This window comes from Hyaena hyaena, unplaced genomic scaffold (assembly GCF_003009895.1).
Source record: "Hyaena hyaena isolate Hyena2069 unplaced genomic scaffold, ASM300989v1 scaffold_21, whole genome shotgun sequence".
Lineage (NCBI taxonomy): Eukaryota > Metazoa > Chordata > Mammalia > Carnivora > Hyaenidae > Hyaena > Hyaena hyaena.
In genome coordinates this window covers 161,895-178,244 of record NW_024080653.1, presented here as the reverse complement: position 1 = coordinate 178,244, position 16,350 = coordinate 161,895, and the positions used below count along the sequence as shown (strand labels likewise).

At 44.7% G+C, this 16,350-nt stretch overlaps 1 protein-coding gene across 1 annotated transcript in view; it reads right to left on the bottom strand.

Moving 5' to 3' along the window:
• Positions 1 to 15,854, bottom strand: part of RAB37 (RAB37, member RAS oncogene family) — a 59,139-nt gene extending 43,285 nt beyond the window's left edge. The window contains exon 1 of the mRNA XM_039226399.1: positions 15,456 to 15,854. Coding sequence (XP_039082330.1) covers positions 15,456 to 15,521 — 66 coding nt within the window. The 5' untranslated portion in view covers positions 15,522 to 15,854. The remainder of the gene's footprint in view (positions 1 to 15,455) is intronic.
• Between the last annotated feature and the right edge of the window lie 496 nt (positions 15,855 to 16,350).

The window sequence follows — 16,350 nt, the reverse complement described above, 5'->3', positions numbered from 1 at the left end:
AAACCTTTCTTCGTTTTTATATTTTTCCTCCCAATATTTTATAATTCTGTCACTCATTCCTAATTTGGTGGCATTTTTTTGATAGCATTTTTTTTTTTTACTGACATGCTTTTATTGAGTCTTTCCAAAACATTCAATCTAGTTTTTGTAGAAATAGCCGTGTTTCTTCCTGCTCATACTCATTTCACTGGTCAGTATCTTTTATGTTTACACTTTAATTGATTAGTTTATAAATGGATTAACTAGTTGAAATAATTATAACTAATGTGTATGATTGACCAAGAGACTGAAGGGTTTTGACTAATCTAGTTCATTGGTTAAGAGAGTTTGGTGAAGAAAGTTTCTACTAAACTATCTGTTATGACTTTAATTTCATAAAAGAAAGAACATTTGAGCACCCCCAAGCCAGAATAGTAGGTAGGTTTCCCAAGAAAGGACAACTGATAGCTTTCTGCCAATATGGTTTAGGCTATGTGTGTGTGATTGCCTACAAACTGACTGGTACTTTGTCCAGGGTAGTACTCACATGTGGACTAAGGACTGGCAGCCACTGATCTCATTCACACCGTTCTCTGGACATGAACTCTCTCTGCTACATTCAAGGAGGTGTGGCCTAGGGTTCCCCCAAAGCTCCTAGTAATCCCAGTCGTCTGGATGTTGACTAAATTTGTTGTTTATGAGGGTCCCATGGCCCTGTATCAGTTGGGAAGAGGGCCCCTTGACTCAGTCAGACTCCCCCTACTCAGCACGACCCCTCTCCCCAAGTAGCCCACTCACTGTGACCACAAACTCACATGGCCCTGTCTTGAAGGTGTGTGGTTCTTGCAACAAGAAAGGGTGATTGACTTGGTTCTGCTGGAGGAATCACTGAGGATAGGTTCAGAATTATGGAAGGGATTAAGACTTTGTTCCTAAGGGTCACAAATAGAGAAGAGACACTCTAAACCTTTGTGTCATAGAAAATCTATTTCAGCAGAGAGGAGGTGTTTACTACAGGCTCCAGAATAAAAATTCCATCCTGGGGGGTTTCTCCTACATCCTTCCCCATCACCTTCCTGTCTTCCATGATACAAACCTAAATGTCCTCAATACTTTTATTACCTTATTATTTCATTTTAAGTTATAAAGTATTCGATGCATCTATATAACGTGTGTATGTGTTATAAAGGATAATGAAACAAAGACCCATGTGCCTGCCCTCCCCTCCCCCCACTGAAGAAATAGTAGCTCATTATTTGCCTTCTTCTTTTTCTTCCAAGGAGGAAAGGAAGCATACCTTACCTTAGTCCTAAGCATTAGGTAGCATAGGGGTCCCACACAGCCCTTGACCCACTCTTTTGCCTTCATGTTAATTAGCAAGGCGGTTGGGTGAGCTGGTCTGAATTATGTAGTATTCTGTACTAAACTGACAAATCAATGCCACCCTTCTTATTTTAACATTATTTTTCTCTTCCAATAAAACCAATGCCCAATTGTGCCTTTGTGTTATTTAAGAATCTGTCAATTGGTTCTCTTTTCTGAGGGCAGCCACATAAAATTTCCTTCTGGCATTCCCATCCAGGACTCTGCCCTCTGTCAAGGATGGTGAGAATTTCTGTGACAAAGGAGCAAAAAGTCTTAGCCCCTGGTCTCAGCCATAGTGCCCAGTGCCAGCCCTCTGGTCGTTGGAAATTGTTGCAAAAGTTCAGACGATGACTTCATTTCAAAATTTCACATAGCCTTTGCAAGATTAATAATGAGCCAAAAAAGCAGAAAGACTAGACCCCAGAGCCATGTGATCTCCCGCAAACTCCTGGCAAGTGAAAATAGAAGCGATGGAGAAGTAAAGTGTTTTATATTAAAGCACAATGAGACCTGAGAACAGAAGAGGGAGAAATTGGAGGTAAAGTGAAGGAAAGTCTTCCCCTGAGCAGTGTTGGTGTCAGCAAGTCAAGGCTTGCTTTCCTGTGGTTGCTACCTTGCAGTTGGGTTTGGTGGAGGCAAATCCCCAGGAGGTAAAGTTGCTTGGCTCTTCTGCCCTTGAGACCCAATTAATGGTGACTCACTGCAGTAAGCCTACTTTCCAATGGCATCTGGGCAGGTCTGGAGGCAGAGGCTTGAATCTGCATTGCGAATGAATGTCCCCTACTGCCATTGACTCTGTTTTAGTGTTTGTCCTGGGCCAGGCTGAAATTGTCACCAGGGCTGCAGTAGGATGGCAGGAAGTCAGCATCAGAAGGGACAGCATCCAGTTCAAGCCTTCCTTTCCCTGAGAATCCTGAGGGTCCAGGGAGGGCCATATCAGCATGTTAATGGGGAAGAGTTCAGGGTCTGGGGTTAGACACCCTGGGGGTGGGGTTTTGTCTTTTACTTACTTGCTGAGTGGCCTTGGACAATCGTGAAATGTCTCCCAGGGTCCAATGAGTCTTCGGCAGTTTAAACGAAGTGCACACCCTATGTCTTGTGATTTCAAAATAACCAGAGTAAGCTTCTGGTTCCCAGTATAGGACCCTGGGTCCCCACTGATATCCCTGTAGCAGATCCTAGCTATCTCTGAGAGGTCTCTTGGAGCTAGCTAGCACCCACGTGACCCACAGAAGGCTCCTTCAAGGCTTTCTTAAAGTAAAATGTTAGCATTTATTTATTGAAATGTTTGTTTATTTATTTTGAGATAGAGAACATGAGTGGGGAAGGAGAGAGAGAGAGAGAGAGAGAGAGAGAATCTCAAGCAGGCTCCATGCTGTCAGTGCAGAGCCCAGCACGGGACTCAATCTCATGAAACACAAGATCATGACTTGAGCGGAAATCAAGAGTAGATGCTTAACCAACTGAGTCACCCAGATGCCCCTCAAATGTTTCCATCTAGTGAATATGAATGATGATACATGGGCATTTCCTTTTAGCTATGCTATTCTCTGTACCTTTTGATAAGCTTCAACATTTCAGAATTAACAACAGATTTTTATGTGTTCATATCATGGAATACTATGTACTTATTAAAAATAATGAGGGTGAAATATGGATGACAAAATGCTGTGAGATGGATATAAATATATGCAGTCCATCCTGAGCAATGGCAGGAGGAGATGTAATCAAAAATCTACATATAACTTTTGACTCTCCTAAAACTTAACTACTTAGTCTACTGTTGACTGGAAGTCTTACTGATAGCACAGTTGATTAACACATATTTTGTATGTTATATATATTACATACTATGTTCTTTCAATAAATAAGTCAGAGAAAAGATAATGTTATTAGGAAAATCACTAGGAAGAGGTGTGCCTTGGTGGCTTAGTTGGTTAAGTGTCTGACTTTGGCTCCGGTCATCATCTCATGGTTCATGAGTTCAAGCAATGTGTTGGACTCTGTACTGACAGCTCAGGGCCTGGAGCCTGCTTCAGATTCTGTGTCTCCCTCTCTTTCTGACCCTTCCCCACTCATGTTCTGTCTCTCAAAAATGAATAAACACTAAAAAAAAGTTTAAAAAGAAAATCACAAGGAAGAGAAATACCATACTGGACTGGATGGTATTTATTGAAAAAAATCTGCATGTAAGAGGACCTGTGTAGTTCAAACCCGTATTGTTCAAAGGTCAATTGTATATATACATATTTTAGAGAGCAATTTCATTTTAATTTAAGGTACATGTTTTGAAACAGTGACATCACAGATAATTTCTTCTTTGTTCTGTGTTTCACAGACTTTGTAATTAGACATGTATTAATAATAATGGCTCTCATTATTAACTAATAGCCACCAATAGAAGTTGACTGTCCAACACTGTGCTCAAGTCACAAACACAAGTCTCACTTACTTCTTCTCCGGCCCGATGTGGGGAAGCCACCTACCCCAAGGCTGAGGCCTTGCCTGTCCACTTTTGGGTTTTCTGATCTGTCTTCCACGCCATTCTTCTTGCTGCCCATGGCCCTTGCAGATTGCCCTGCTGATCACCACCCTTCCTTGCTAGTGAATGTCACTGGTGACACAGTGACAGCTCTTGGGGAAGTACTGATCACCCCTTTGCCATTCTGCCGAGACCATGAGGTAACCTTTCTCTGGCTCCTCATGGATCATCAGAAACCAGGCATGGAGTGAGACCAAAAGAAGGGGATGCACCCAAGACAATAGCTCAGCATCATTGCACAGACTAGGGTTCGGACCCTCCAAGGGTTCTTACTTGACAGCAGCAGTAGTTACATAATTTGGGATACAGAACAAAATGAAAATATGGGACTCCTTGTACAAAAATATTGAGATTATCTCAAGATAGTGACAGCAGGGTATTAAACTAATCACAGTGCCCTTCCAAATGTGGAGCCCTGAGTGACTTCCCAGCTGGCACACCCACAAAGCTGGCCTTGTTCGAGAGGTTTCCATCTCACTTCTCATCTGCTTTCATGTGGCCATAGACTGCTTATGCCTTAGCCTCACTGGAATAATTCAGGTATCTTCACAACAAATTACCCTGGCCCCAAAACCAGGAATAAGAACTTCCCCTCATTCTAACCTGAGCCTTGCCTCCTCTGTCCTCATCCACTGTCCCTGCATCAAACTTCTTCTGGGGTAGTTGTAAGTTGGGTCATCCATTTCCTCTATAGGACAGCTTACACCCATTCATAGGGTGAGGTCTGGCTCTACAGCCCCAATAAATCAATTGCTTTATAGGGTGACATCAGTTCATTACCTAAGTTTGATTGTTAATAACCTAAGTCTGGGTATCCAGTCTTAAAGGACACCATGTGTGCGACACAGCCCAGTTTCAGGGGGAAAGTGACAAGTTCAGCTCAGTTCTTTTTCAGTCACTTCTCATTAAAGATTTAAAAATACTGGGACCCAACCTTCCCAGAGATTACCATGGGTCCTCTGTTGTTTTTACATGACTAGTCTATAGCTAACACACCTTCATTTTCCTTGGAGACCACTCTCTTCCACTCATGGTCAATAGACCTTGGATAGGACCGATTCCTCCTCCAGAGGTGGACACGTGACCCATTTTAGTCCAATGAGCATTAGATCTAGGACTTCAGTGGAAACTAGTAGTTGTGAGGATGTAACCTGCACCTGCTGGCAGTCATGTGACCCCACAAGGAGAAGCCTACCTGTGAATAAAGCCAAGTTAGAGGGAAGAATGTTGATAGGGACAGATACCCTTGTTTGATCCAACTGAGTAGCATCCCCAGCCTTCTCAGTTACAGGAACCAATGAATTTTCTTTTCTTTTCAAGATGGTTTGCCTTGGGTTCTGTTGCTGGCCATGAAAAGGATCCTGACCACAACAGTTCTCCTTTTATAGGCAACAATGAAACTTGGGCAGCTTATGCTCAGGGCTATGGAAATCAAATGAAATAACTTACATGCAGGTGTTTTGCAAACCGTAAAAGGCAGTTTGGATGGAATGACCAAGGAAGTACAATTGGTGAGTGGCATAGTCAGGACAAAACCTAGGTGGTTTTTTGTTTGTTTGTTTGTTTTTTGTTTTATCCCAAGCCCTGTTCTACTCTTTAGCTAATGAGCTGCCTCCTGCTCTAAGCAAATCAGTGAGCAGGCAGGTGGTGAACGGGAGGGGGGGTGGACAGGGCAGGGGTGGACAGGGCAGGTGGGCAGGTCAGAGGATGGGCAGGGCAGGGGATGTAGAGAGCAGGGGATGGACAGGGCAGGGGGTGGGCCAGAAAGGCAGGTGGTGGTCAGGGACTTCTCTATGTGGCCTTCTTTGTGTTTGTGGTGCTACACTATGATGTCTGGAAGAGACTTGGCTCCTCAGGTATGGGGGAGTGAGGGTCTCTGAAGGCATGATTACAGAGCTTACCTGACCCTTTGCCTCTGTCTTTCCTAAGTCTCTCTTCATGGGCCAACCTGTCATCCCCAGGGGCCAGGGCCCTGGCATTTTTGAGTTTGACTGGATGTTTATTGGCTCAGGTGTTTGGCGATATTCAGGGAGGGGATGCCAGCTCTGCTTCTACTCATCCGACCCTGCCAAACTTGGGCCATGGATCTTTACTCCAAGCACTTCTCAGAAGTGTGCTGGGGAATCCCTCCCTGTCTTGGACATGGACTGAAAGGAATTCCTGTCTTTGGGGCCCAGGGCCATTCTGACCTTCAGCACTGGGACCGCTCCTGGAACTGTGAAATATGCAACCCTCCAGATCTGCCCCTGAGCCGGGACTCAGAACTTGGTAGCCTGAGAGAGCTGTAAGCGTTTGACCCAGTCTCCAAGGATCCACTTCCCACCATGTGAGACAAGGAAGTCCATGACCTTTAAGAAGTCTTCATAGACACTGAAGTCCATGTGTCATATTGGGCTAAGGTCAGATGTGACCTGAGTCATCTTTGTGCCAGCCCATTGGCCCGCCCCGTCTGCCACACTCAGTTCCTTGGGGGTGAAGAGCAGGCCCTGTTCCTGGGTGCTCAGTAACACATGATACCCAGCAGAAGTTTCTTGAATTAATTCTCAAGATTCTCAACCAGTGACATCCGGTTTCAAGGGGGGCATGTGGGATGCGGCAGTGGTAGGCAATAGAGAAGTGACCTCAAACACCTTTTTCTTGTTTCATGGTTCCCTCCCTTGAAGCCCAAATCCCTAAGGTCCTGACAAGGACACCAAGGAAGATGGAGGCAAAGATATAAGATGACAGCTGTTGGTGTGTCTGATGGAGGCTCTGGAGGAGGGAGCATCACTACCCTTTTGCCCCCAATCAGGTCGATTCCTGGGCATTCTCAAGTTCAAAGGCAAGTAGTTCCTAAAGGAGTGCAGGGAATGAGATCCGAGACAACAGCATGCCCCTTTCCCCCACACTAGGGATAAATGCAGCCTGGGAGGCAGGGGTCAAGGTAGAAAGGACTCAGGAAGAAGGGGTCACATAGGGGTTGCACATCCAGGCTGTGCTCATAGCATAACCAGCCATCAAACCATATCAGCCTGATTCCATTAAACATCTGAATCTTCCAAGTCTCCTTTTTTTCTGGATTTCATGCTTAGCAAACAATCCTCTGATGATAATGTGGTTTGGCATCTAGAGCAATACATCAGTCTTGTGAGTTTGAGTAACACAAGTCTGCCTGGAGAGATGGATCCACTCTTGAGTGAGTGAGCAAAAGTGGGCTCTGATCCTACAGAGCTGGGGGCTGCACACTGAACTGCTATCAATACCCTAAATGATTACAATCTGTGACCTCCCCCCACCTTGGCAAAGCTCTTTGCCCTCTCCTGACCCTGTCGCATCATTGTATCTCCAGCTGTCTGAGGTTTGAATCTGAGCTCTGCCACTTGTTAGCTGGGTGACCTCAGGTAAGTTTCTTTATGTCTCTTTGCCTTGTTTATTCATATTTATTTATTTATTATTTATTTATTTATTTAATGTTTATTTACTTTTTGAGAGAGGGAGACACATACACACACAGAGTGCAAGTGGGGGAGGGGCACAGAGAGAGGGAGACACAGAATCCGAAGTAGGAACTGAGCTGTCAGCACCGAGACTGATGTAGGACTTGAGCCCATGAACCATGAGATCATGACCTGAGCTGAAGTCAGACGCTCAACTGACTGAGCCAACCAGGCACCCCACTTTTTATTCATCTTTAAAATGAGATTAAAATGAGGTTGCTGTAGGATTGAATGATGTAAAGTGTTTATTTTATTTTATTTTTTTATACTCTTTTTTTTTTAACAAATAGTTTATTGTCAAATTAGTTTCCACATAACACTCAGTGCTCATCCCCATAAGTGTCCTCCTCTATGCCCATCCCCCCTCCCCCCCACATCCATCAGTCCTCAGTTTTTGTCAGCATTCAAGAGTCTCTCATGGTTTGCCTCTCTCCCTTTCCCCCACCATTTCCCCCCTTCTTCTCCTTGGTCCTCCGTGTTATGCTGAGCGAAATAAGTCAGGCAGAGAAGGACAAATATATGTTTGCACGTATAGGAGGATTAGGAGGAACTTGACGAAAGTGTTTATTTTTTAAAAAATTTTCTATGTTCATTTATTTTTTGAGAGAGAGAGAGACAGAGTGTGAGCAGGGGAAGGGCAGAGAGAGAGGGAGACACAGAATCTGAAGCAGGCTCCAGGCTCTGAGCTGTCAGCACAGAGCCCAACGCGGCACTCGAACTCACAAACTGCAAGATCATGACCTGAGCCGAAGCTGGCCACTTAACTGACTGAGCCACTCAGGTGCTCCTGATGTAAAGTGTTTAGAACAGTGCCAGGCACGTTGCTTTATAAAGGGTCTGCTGTTATTATTTAAATTTCCGCGATAACTGCCTACTATGACCTTCAGCAGTAACTTTATTTTTTTTTCCATTTGGCCTCCATTCCCCTATTTATAATATGGAATTAATAATGACATCTACTGGAAAAAATCATGCGGTAAGTATTAAGTGTCATAGCATATGTTAAAGTATTTTATAAACTACAAAATGCTCCACAGGTGAACCATGTGCTAATTTTTATCATTTATTAATAACAATTATTAGTCTCACTGGGTCCCTCCAGATTATAGGGCAGAGATGATTTTATACTTCTCAGTTCACAACCTAATGACACCTGAGAAAGGGAGCAGGAGAAGAAAGAAGAATCTCAGGGAAGACTGTCCCCCACAGAGGGAGGAGGCTCCTAAGGGGCTGGAGGGGGGCTCTGCCTCATCTGGGCTGGGTCTTTATCAGCAATACCATTTGTTCTGAAGGTTGAGGGCTTCTCAATGTGAAGTTGGGAGGGGCAGGAGGAAGCAGGGTGCTAGCAGTGTCTGACAGTCCCCTGGAGGTTGCTCTGATACATGGCAGATCTGCATCTTAGTAAGCAGACTTTCTGGGAGTGGTGTGGATGCGATATTCAAATAGTAAGGGAGGAGAGGGGTAGGAGAATGAAGGGGAAGGGAAAGGTTTGCTTTGCCTTTAAAAGGTCCTTAACAACAAAAGAGAAGGAGAGATAGAGACCAAGAACACTTTATCACTGGCCTTGCCTATACCTTGTGAAAGGGTGTGTGTGTGTGTGTGTGTGTGTGTGTGCGCGCGCGCGTGCGCGCGTATTGATGGCAGCCAGGGGCAGAGGACCAGCCATGGTTCAAGACCCTTAAGGGTATGCCATTTGCAGGGGTGCCTGGGTGGCTGTCGGTTGAGCATCTGACTTCTACTTGGGGCATGAGCCCCTGCGTCAGGCTCTGTGGTGACAGTTCAGAGCCTGAAGCCTTCTTTGGATTCTGTGTCTCCCTCTCTTTCTGCTCACCTCCCTCTCTCTCTTTCAAAAATAAATAAACATTTAAAAAAGTATACTATTGGCAGAAACACAAGGTATTCAATAACACCCTCGTGTGGATGGATCAAAACTGTCTGCTAATAAGCAGAAATACAAATAAAAAGAAAGGGAGCAGACTTTGGCATCAAGGTCAGTGAAATAGGAATCAACTGCTAGGGGATACTTGAACTCTGCCTGTTTTAACAATTATTTTCTTAAAAAAATTTTTTTTTAACATTTATTCATTTTTGGGAGACAGAGACAGAGCATGAGTGGGGGAGGGGCAGAGAGAGAGAGAAGGAGACACAGAATCTGAAGCAGGCTCCAGACTCAGGGCTCAAACTCACAAATTGTGAGATCATGACCTGAGCCAAAGTCAGATGCTTAACCAACTGAGCCACCCAGGAGCCCCTAACAATTATTTTCATAGGACCTTGCTGCCTTGAGGAGCAGGATGAGGTCTGAGGAGGTTTTGACTGGTACAGTTAGTTAAGGGTTAAGATTTCCAGATCTGTTGTTTGCTGCTGGATTGGGGCTTTTTCACTTGGCCCCAGAAAACCTCATCTGGTTGGTCAGTGGGAGGATGGTCTAGGGCTGTTCCCTTCTCCCAGGGAGAAAAACATTGCGTGAGTGCTCTGCAAGTTGGCAAAGGAGCTGTGAGCTCCATTCTCACTTGCCATCTCCAGGGACTGCTTCTCTTGCCTGAGAACGGGAGGCCAGAAGCAAGGAGCACTCTGGGATTTGTTTAGAACCACTTCGAATTTCCTGTTTAACAGTTCCCCAGCCTGGTGCTCACCTTTGTCTGTTTACTTCCAGCAAAGCTGGATTTCCTGCCCACAAAATGAAGGAAGTCCAAGCCACTCCCCAGAACAGCTTCTAGGAAAAAGTGTTAGTGGACCAATACTAGTGAGTCTCAGATATTTTCTCGTTTAAAAGACACCAGGAAGCCCAAATTAGAGGGAGGAGGACTTGGGGAGGGAGGGAGGCCTGAAGAGTTTGGAAAATGGCTTTGAGATATTGGACTGAGTCACCATCATTTCCTGCTAAGATTGTCCAAGAAAACCAGCCAGCACCACTCCCCAAGCCAGCTGCCTGCTCTGGGATCTGGGCAGGACAGACAAATCAAAGGAGTCCCAGACCGGCCAGAGATCCTCAGTGATGTAACACACACTTCATTTATTTATCTGAAAGCTGCCAGAGCAAGCAAGAGAGGAAAACAAGCAAATGGAAACAGAATTCTAACAGGGAAGAGCTAACTTTTCCTGGCTTTTTTATTTGTTCCTGAGCTGAGGATGGAAATCTGGCAGCATTGGAGCTAGCACTCTGGCTTTGGTTTTACATATTTTTTTCTTTAAAGACTCCCCCCACCCCCGCCACTATCAACACTACCCTACTGAGGTACGGTGGACTCATTTTGAAAGTGAAATCTCCTCACTTATGGGTATAGGTTTTCCTGTGGAATTGGATTCTTTTACCACAAATTTGTGTTCCATTAACATTGTTTAATTGAAAAATAAAAGAAGGATAAAGATAAAGGGTGTGGAAATTACAGGATGAACAGTAGACAAGGAAGATGAAGGAAAAGTGCAAGTGAGGAGGGGGGTACTGGACATGACCTCTTGGCTTTCTCACTCAGCTAAAAGAAGCATTAGAGCAGAGTCAAAGAGAATGGGAATCCCTTGTAGGACAGAGACCTTTTGTCCTTATCTCCCTGATAATTCCACCTTTTTTTTCTTCCAACAAAAACTAAGCCCTGAATGAATGGATGAACATTCCACATCTTTCTACCCCTGGGTCAATGGTCTTTCTGAGATGGTACAGAGGACAGTGACTTGTTTGCTCCTCCTGGAACAAGATTACATGTGGGTGTGCATCAGAGTGCTGGCGGTGGTGAATTAGGAAGTAAGTCTCTTTGCCTTGATTCACTAGCATCTGGGGCAAAGCTCTGTGCTTCATCTTCCTAGTTTTCATGGTCAGGCCCGGGCCCAGCAAGAATTCAATCTGTGGGCTGCTGCTAAGCTTCTAAGCCTCACCATTGCCCTTGCTGGCTCTCAAGACTATACTGGTAGCAAGAGAGGGCTTGGTTTCTCAGTGAAAGAAAAGCAAGGTTGTTCACATGTTTTAAATTATTTAGTTGCATCAAATATTCAGATTTGTGAGAACAATGGCAACTCTATTTAAAAACTCCAAACATGTGATGGACGAACTCAATGTTTCCAAGCAGTTCCCAGCTTCCAGCCCACACTCCAGGAATAGTCTAAGAGTTACTCAGGCTCATCTGGGCCACCCTCTAACTCTTGGGACTAGCTAAAGTGCAAGTACCATCCAAGGCTGATGATATTTGGCCTATGTTTTCCATATAAGTGAATTTTAATGAGAGGTTTTATTGTGTCCCATTTTTCACCTCCCAGAGAAAGGAAAGGAAATATTCATCTTAGAAAATCAGGGTTGGGATGTTCACATGAAAGTCTTAATGAGTGAGTGAGATGGGTGTGTGAGTTTAGTCCCATGGGATTGTGCCTATGAAGAATGTGTGTGTGTGTGTGTGTGTGTGTGTGTGTATGTGTGTGTGTGTGAGTATGTGTTTCTGTTTACAGAACTGCTGCTTTTCTCACAAAGATTCATTATTTTAGGTGACACTCCCTGTGACACCTATTGAAGTTGGTCTGGAGCCCAAGATACATGCCCTAAAGACAACCACAATTTATTAAATGCTTCCTATATGCCAGAGAAATACATGTTTACATCTACATATTTACATTATATTTAACACCTTCCCTCAAAAGACAATAAGCCAAGTATTATTATTCCCATTTTATAGATAAGAAAAGTGAGGCTCACAGATATCATTCAAAGTCATATCAAGGTCTGTCTGATTCCAAGTCCGAGGTTTCTAGCCATCATACAGCAGTGTCTCTTCTCTAGCAAGTTTTAAAAACTATACTACATGAAATCTGGCAGTACTGTCAAAACATTAAATGATACTCTCCCCTCTATAAAGGTAACCTCTGGGGAGACAAGGGGAGAGTATGTGGAAGGGTGTATGTGTGGGATTCCTGGGAAGCTGGCAAGGTTCTGTTTATTTTGGTAGTGGTTGCACAGAGGTGCTCACTTTGTTATAATCCATCAGGGTGTACACATATGATTTGAGGTTTTTTTGTGTTCCTTATACTTCAATAAAAACTTGATCTTAAAAATGATTCTTTCTGGCAGCTAATGTTGGAGGGGAACCTTGCTTCCTATAGCCGATATGTTCTAATGAATCAACAAGAATTTCTTGGACTCTATTATATAGCAAACCTAAGCGTAATACAAATATGTTTATTCCCTGCCCCTTTACATAAAGGTTCTTAGGTGAATCATATTAAAAAGTCATTCATAATAATAAAATCATATTAAGGGGAGAGGATCAGCATTATATGAAAAGGAAAACTTTCTATACACATGCTACGCTGTCGGGTACTGGAAGGTTTGAGTGCAGCTTCTGCTCTCAAGATGCTCCCAATCAAGCTGAAGAAATCAAGCATTCACCAGTAGTATGTAGACACTTGTTTTCAAATATATTGGAAGTTGTGGCAATGAGAAAGAATGAAATCTGGCCATGTGTAGCAACATGGATGGACCTTGAGGGTGTTATGCTGAGCGAAATAAGTCAGGCAGAGAAGGACAAATATCATATGTTTGCACGTATAGGAGGATTAGGAGGAACTTGACGGAGGACCAAGGGGGAGACGAAGGGGGGAAATGGTGGGGGAAAGGGAGAGAGGCAAACCATGAGAGACTCTTGAATGCTGACAAAAACTGAGGACTGATGGATGTGGGGGGGAGGGGGGGAGGGGCATGGAGGAGGGCACTTTGGGGATGAGCACTGAGTGTTATGTGGAAACTAATTTGACAATAAACTATTTGTAAAAATATATATATATATTGGAAGTTGTCAGAACAGGCTCTCTCTCAATTTGGTGGTAAAGGAAGTGAAGTTCTTGTGGGCTACATCCTATATTTCATATGTAGGTCATTGAGGTGGGAAAAGTCACACTAATCAATAATTTGAAAACTTTGACTTCCAAATCTTAAAGCACCAACATGAATATTTACATCTTTACAAGATGGTTTAAACATGGAGAGACTCATATCTAATTACCAAGATACTATCATAATTGATTTGTAATTATGTTCCTTTGCTTGAATGCACTTTCTCCTGGGGCTAAATTCACAACTTCAAAGAATTATATCTTACTCTAGTTTACTTCAAGCTGTAACTGTTTTAAAACTTCCTGGCTGGGGTAGTTGTTATAAATTTCTCTCTTTCTCTATACCTTTAGGGGTTCAGGACCTGGAGGGAGAAGTTATGTGGACTATTCAAATTTACAGATGAACTTCTGTTAGCTGATTTTCCTTCACTTGTGTCAGAAATTGCCAGTGTGGGGGCACCTGGGTGGCTCAGTTGGTTAAATGTCTGACTTTGGCTCAGGTCATGATTTAGCAGTTTGTGAGTTCAAGCCCTGCCATCAGGCTCTGCTCTGACAGCTCAGAGTCTGGGGCCTGCTTCAGATTCTGTGTCTCCCTCTCTCTCTCTCTCTCTCTCTGTCCCTCCCCTGCTCACACTCTGTCCTTCTCTCTCAAGAATAAATAAACATTAAAAAAAAAAAAGAATTAGCCAGTGTGATGTAGGCCCATTCATATGGAACTTTAATGTGCATATTTATTTTCTAAGGATCGTTTTAAAATACAAATTCAAATAGTAGGTCTTGGGTGGGGCCCGAGATTTCCCATTTTTAACAAGCTCCCAAGTAAGGCCAGTGCTGCTGGCCTGTGGACCACATGTGTACGGAGAAAAAGGTATTAGAGTTGGAGTCATAGTTCCTGGCTTTTAGTAGAGCTCTGCCATTTATTACCTTGTTTTCTTGGACAAGTCACTCTACCTTCTGGACTTTAGTTTCCTCAAATATAAACTGTGTAACAGGGGGAAAAAGTGGATCAGATTATTTCAGAGCTGGCATTCATGGAATTTTCATTGTTTATTTAAAATTTATTTATTTATTTAAGTAATCTCTACACCCAATGTAGAGCTCGAACTCATGACCTCTAGATCAAGAGTCATATGCTCTCCTGACTGAGCCAGCCGGGTGCCCCGCATTCATGGAGTGATATTTTGATTTAAATAATATCTGAGTACAGGACCAACAGCTTTTCAGGGTATTAGCAAAGTAGGAAATATAAGGGCTTAATGAGGAGGGCAGAGGAAGGGATGAGGCAATGATGACTTCTTATGGCAAATATAGGCTGTGATTCTTTCAAGGTGATGGATGTTGGGTTAAAAGACTTGCCTAGAGAGAGGCTACTTTTCCCCAGCAATCACTTCAAGAGGAAATCTACATTACTGAGGACTGAGCTGCATAAGAAATTTGAATGAGGAAAACAAGGGATGAGTTACAGCTTTGAAATAAGCAAATGCTGGGCACCTGGGTGGCTCAGTCAGTTAAGCGTCTGAGTTCAGCTCAGGTCATGATCTCACAGTTCATGGGTTCGAGCCCCGTGTTGGGCTCTGTGCTGACAGCTAGCTCAGCTCCTGGAGACTGTCTTCAGATTCTGTGTTTCCCTCTCTCTCTGACCCTCCCCTGCTCATGCTGTCTCTCTCTCTCTCTCTCTCAAAAATAAATAAAACATTTTAAAAAATTTAAGAAAAAAAAAAAGAAATAAGCAAATGCTTTCCACCGGGCTGAGAGCTAGTTGTGACTGGAGGGCAGGTTTCTAGAGCCAAGAGAGAGTCTAATTTGAAAATAACAGTTTCTGCTGTAGATCATTTCTATGTCTAATGTCACCCAAGTTGGCCAGGAATTCAGGTCTTTGACCACAACTCCCAGACCTGACAGGACCGGAGCTTGTGAAGCAAGGGTGCGAGGACAAACAGCCAACCAGAAGGGTCACGGTCGGGCAAGGGTGCTCAGGGTACACAGGAGTTCAAATGGATCAGAGGCAGGAAGCAGTGAATGAGAAAGGGACACAGGTGACTTAAATGAATAAACGGAGATCCTGACAATCTGAGCCTCTGGCGTCGGCCCCTCCCCCAGTGTTTACGCAAACCTGTTTTGAGCAGCAAACGGGATGGAACAGAAAGGGCCCCCGGGCTCACAGATATGGACTGGTTTCTCTTAAGTCCCAAAGCCAAGTCAGGGGAGTGGAGCGAACTCATTGACGGCGCCCTCTCCCAGCGTTGGGATGGGGGCAGGGGACTGCAGGAAATTCTTACCTTATGCAGGACGTGCTCATTGAAGCTAGCTCCCCACTGGTAGGAGTCCGTTCTCTGCTGGTCCATGCCCGGCTTCTCGCCCTCCAGCGTTCTGCGTCAGCGCTCCCGGGAGCTCGGTCCAGGCTCCGCTGGGTGCGGCAGGCTCGGGTCTAGCCCCGCGGGCCCGGCCGCATCCGGGTTCAGCACTGGACAGGTCTCGAGGAGGTTGCGGCGCGGTACCCGGGACGCGGTGGGGGGTGGGCGGGCAGGCTGAGGCGTTTCAGCACCAGGAACAGCGACACGGTCCTCCCGCGCCCGGGACCGGAGTTCTGAGATCCCGTCCGCTCAGAATCCCCTGTCTTGTGACTCCAAGGTGCTGGCAGAGATGCAAGATTTCAGTCTAGGTGGTGGTCCGTGCGTATCTGGTTCAGCTACCGGACTTCGGAGGCTCAGCGTCTGGCTGCGTTCCCAGGGCATTGCGGTCCCAGGAGCTCACTCTTCCTGACTCTCCGTGAACGAGCATCCCTGTCATACCACGCAGCGCAGCTCTCCTCCCGTCTTTGCAGGGGCGAAGTCCTGCGGTGCTGGCGCAGCTTCTGTTTTGGTCCCTGGACAGCTCCCTTCAGTATTATTCAGGTTCATAGATGATGGGCCTTGAAAGTCCTTGAGGTCCTCAATTATTTTGCAAAATTCTGCTTACCCGCATTTTCCCAGAGAGAGGGTCCAGAGCTTTCATTACACTCTCTAGAGTGCACGTGACCCACAAAAGGTAGGAACGACTGGCTCAGGAGAGGCAGAATGGTGGTTTATTTAAGAGTACAGGCTCCAGAGTTCAAATCTGGGCTCTGAAAATTATTAGTTGCATAACCTTGGGCAAGTTACTTAACCTTGTCTAAGTGTTCACAAAATAGAGATA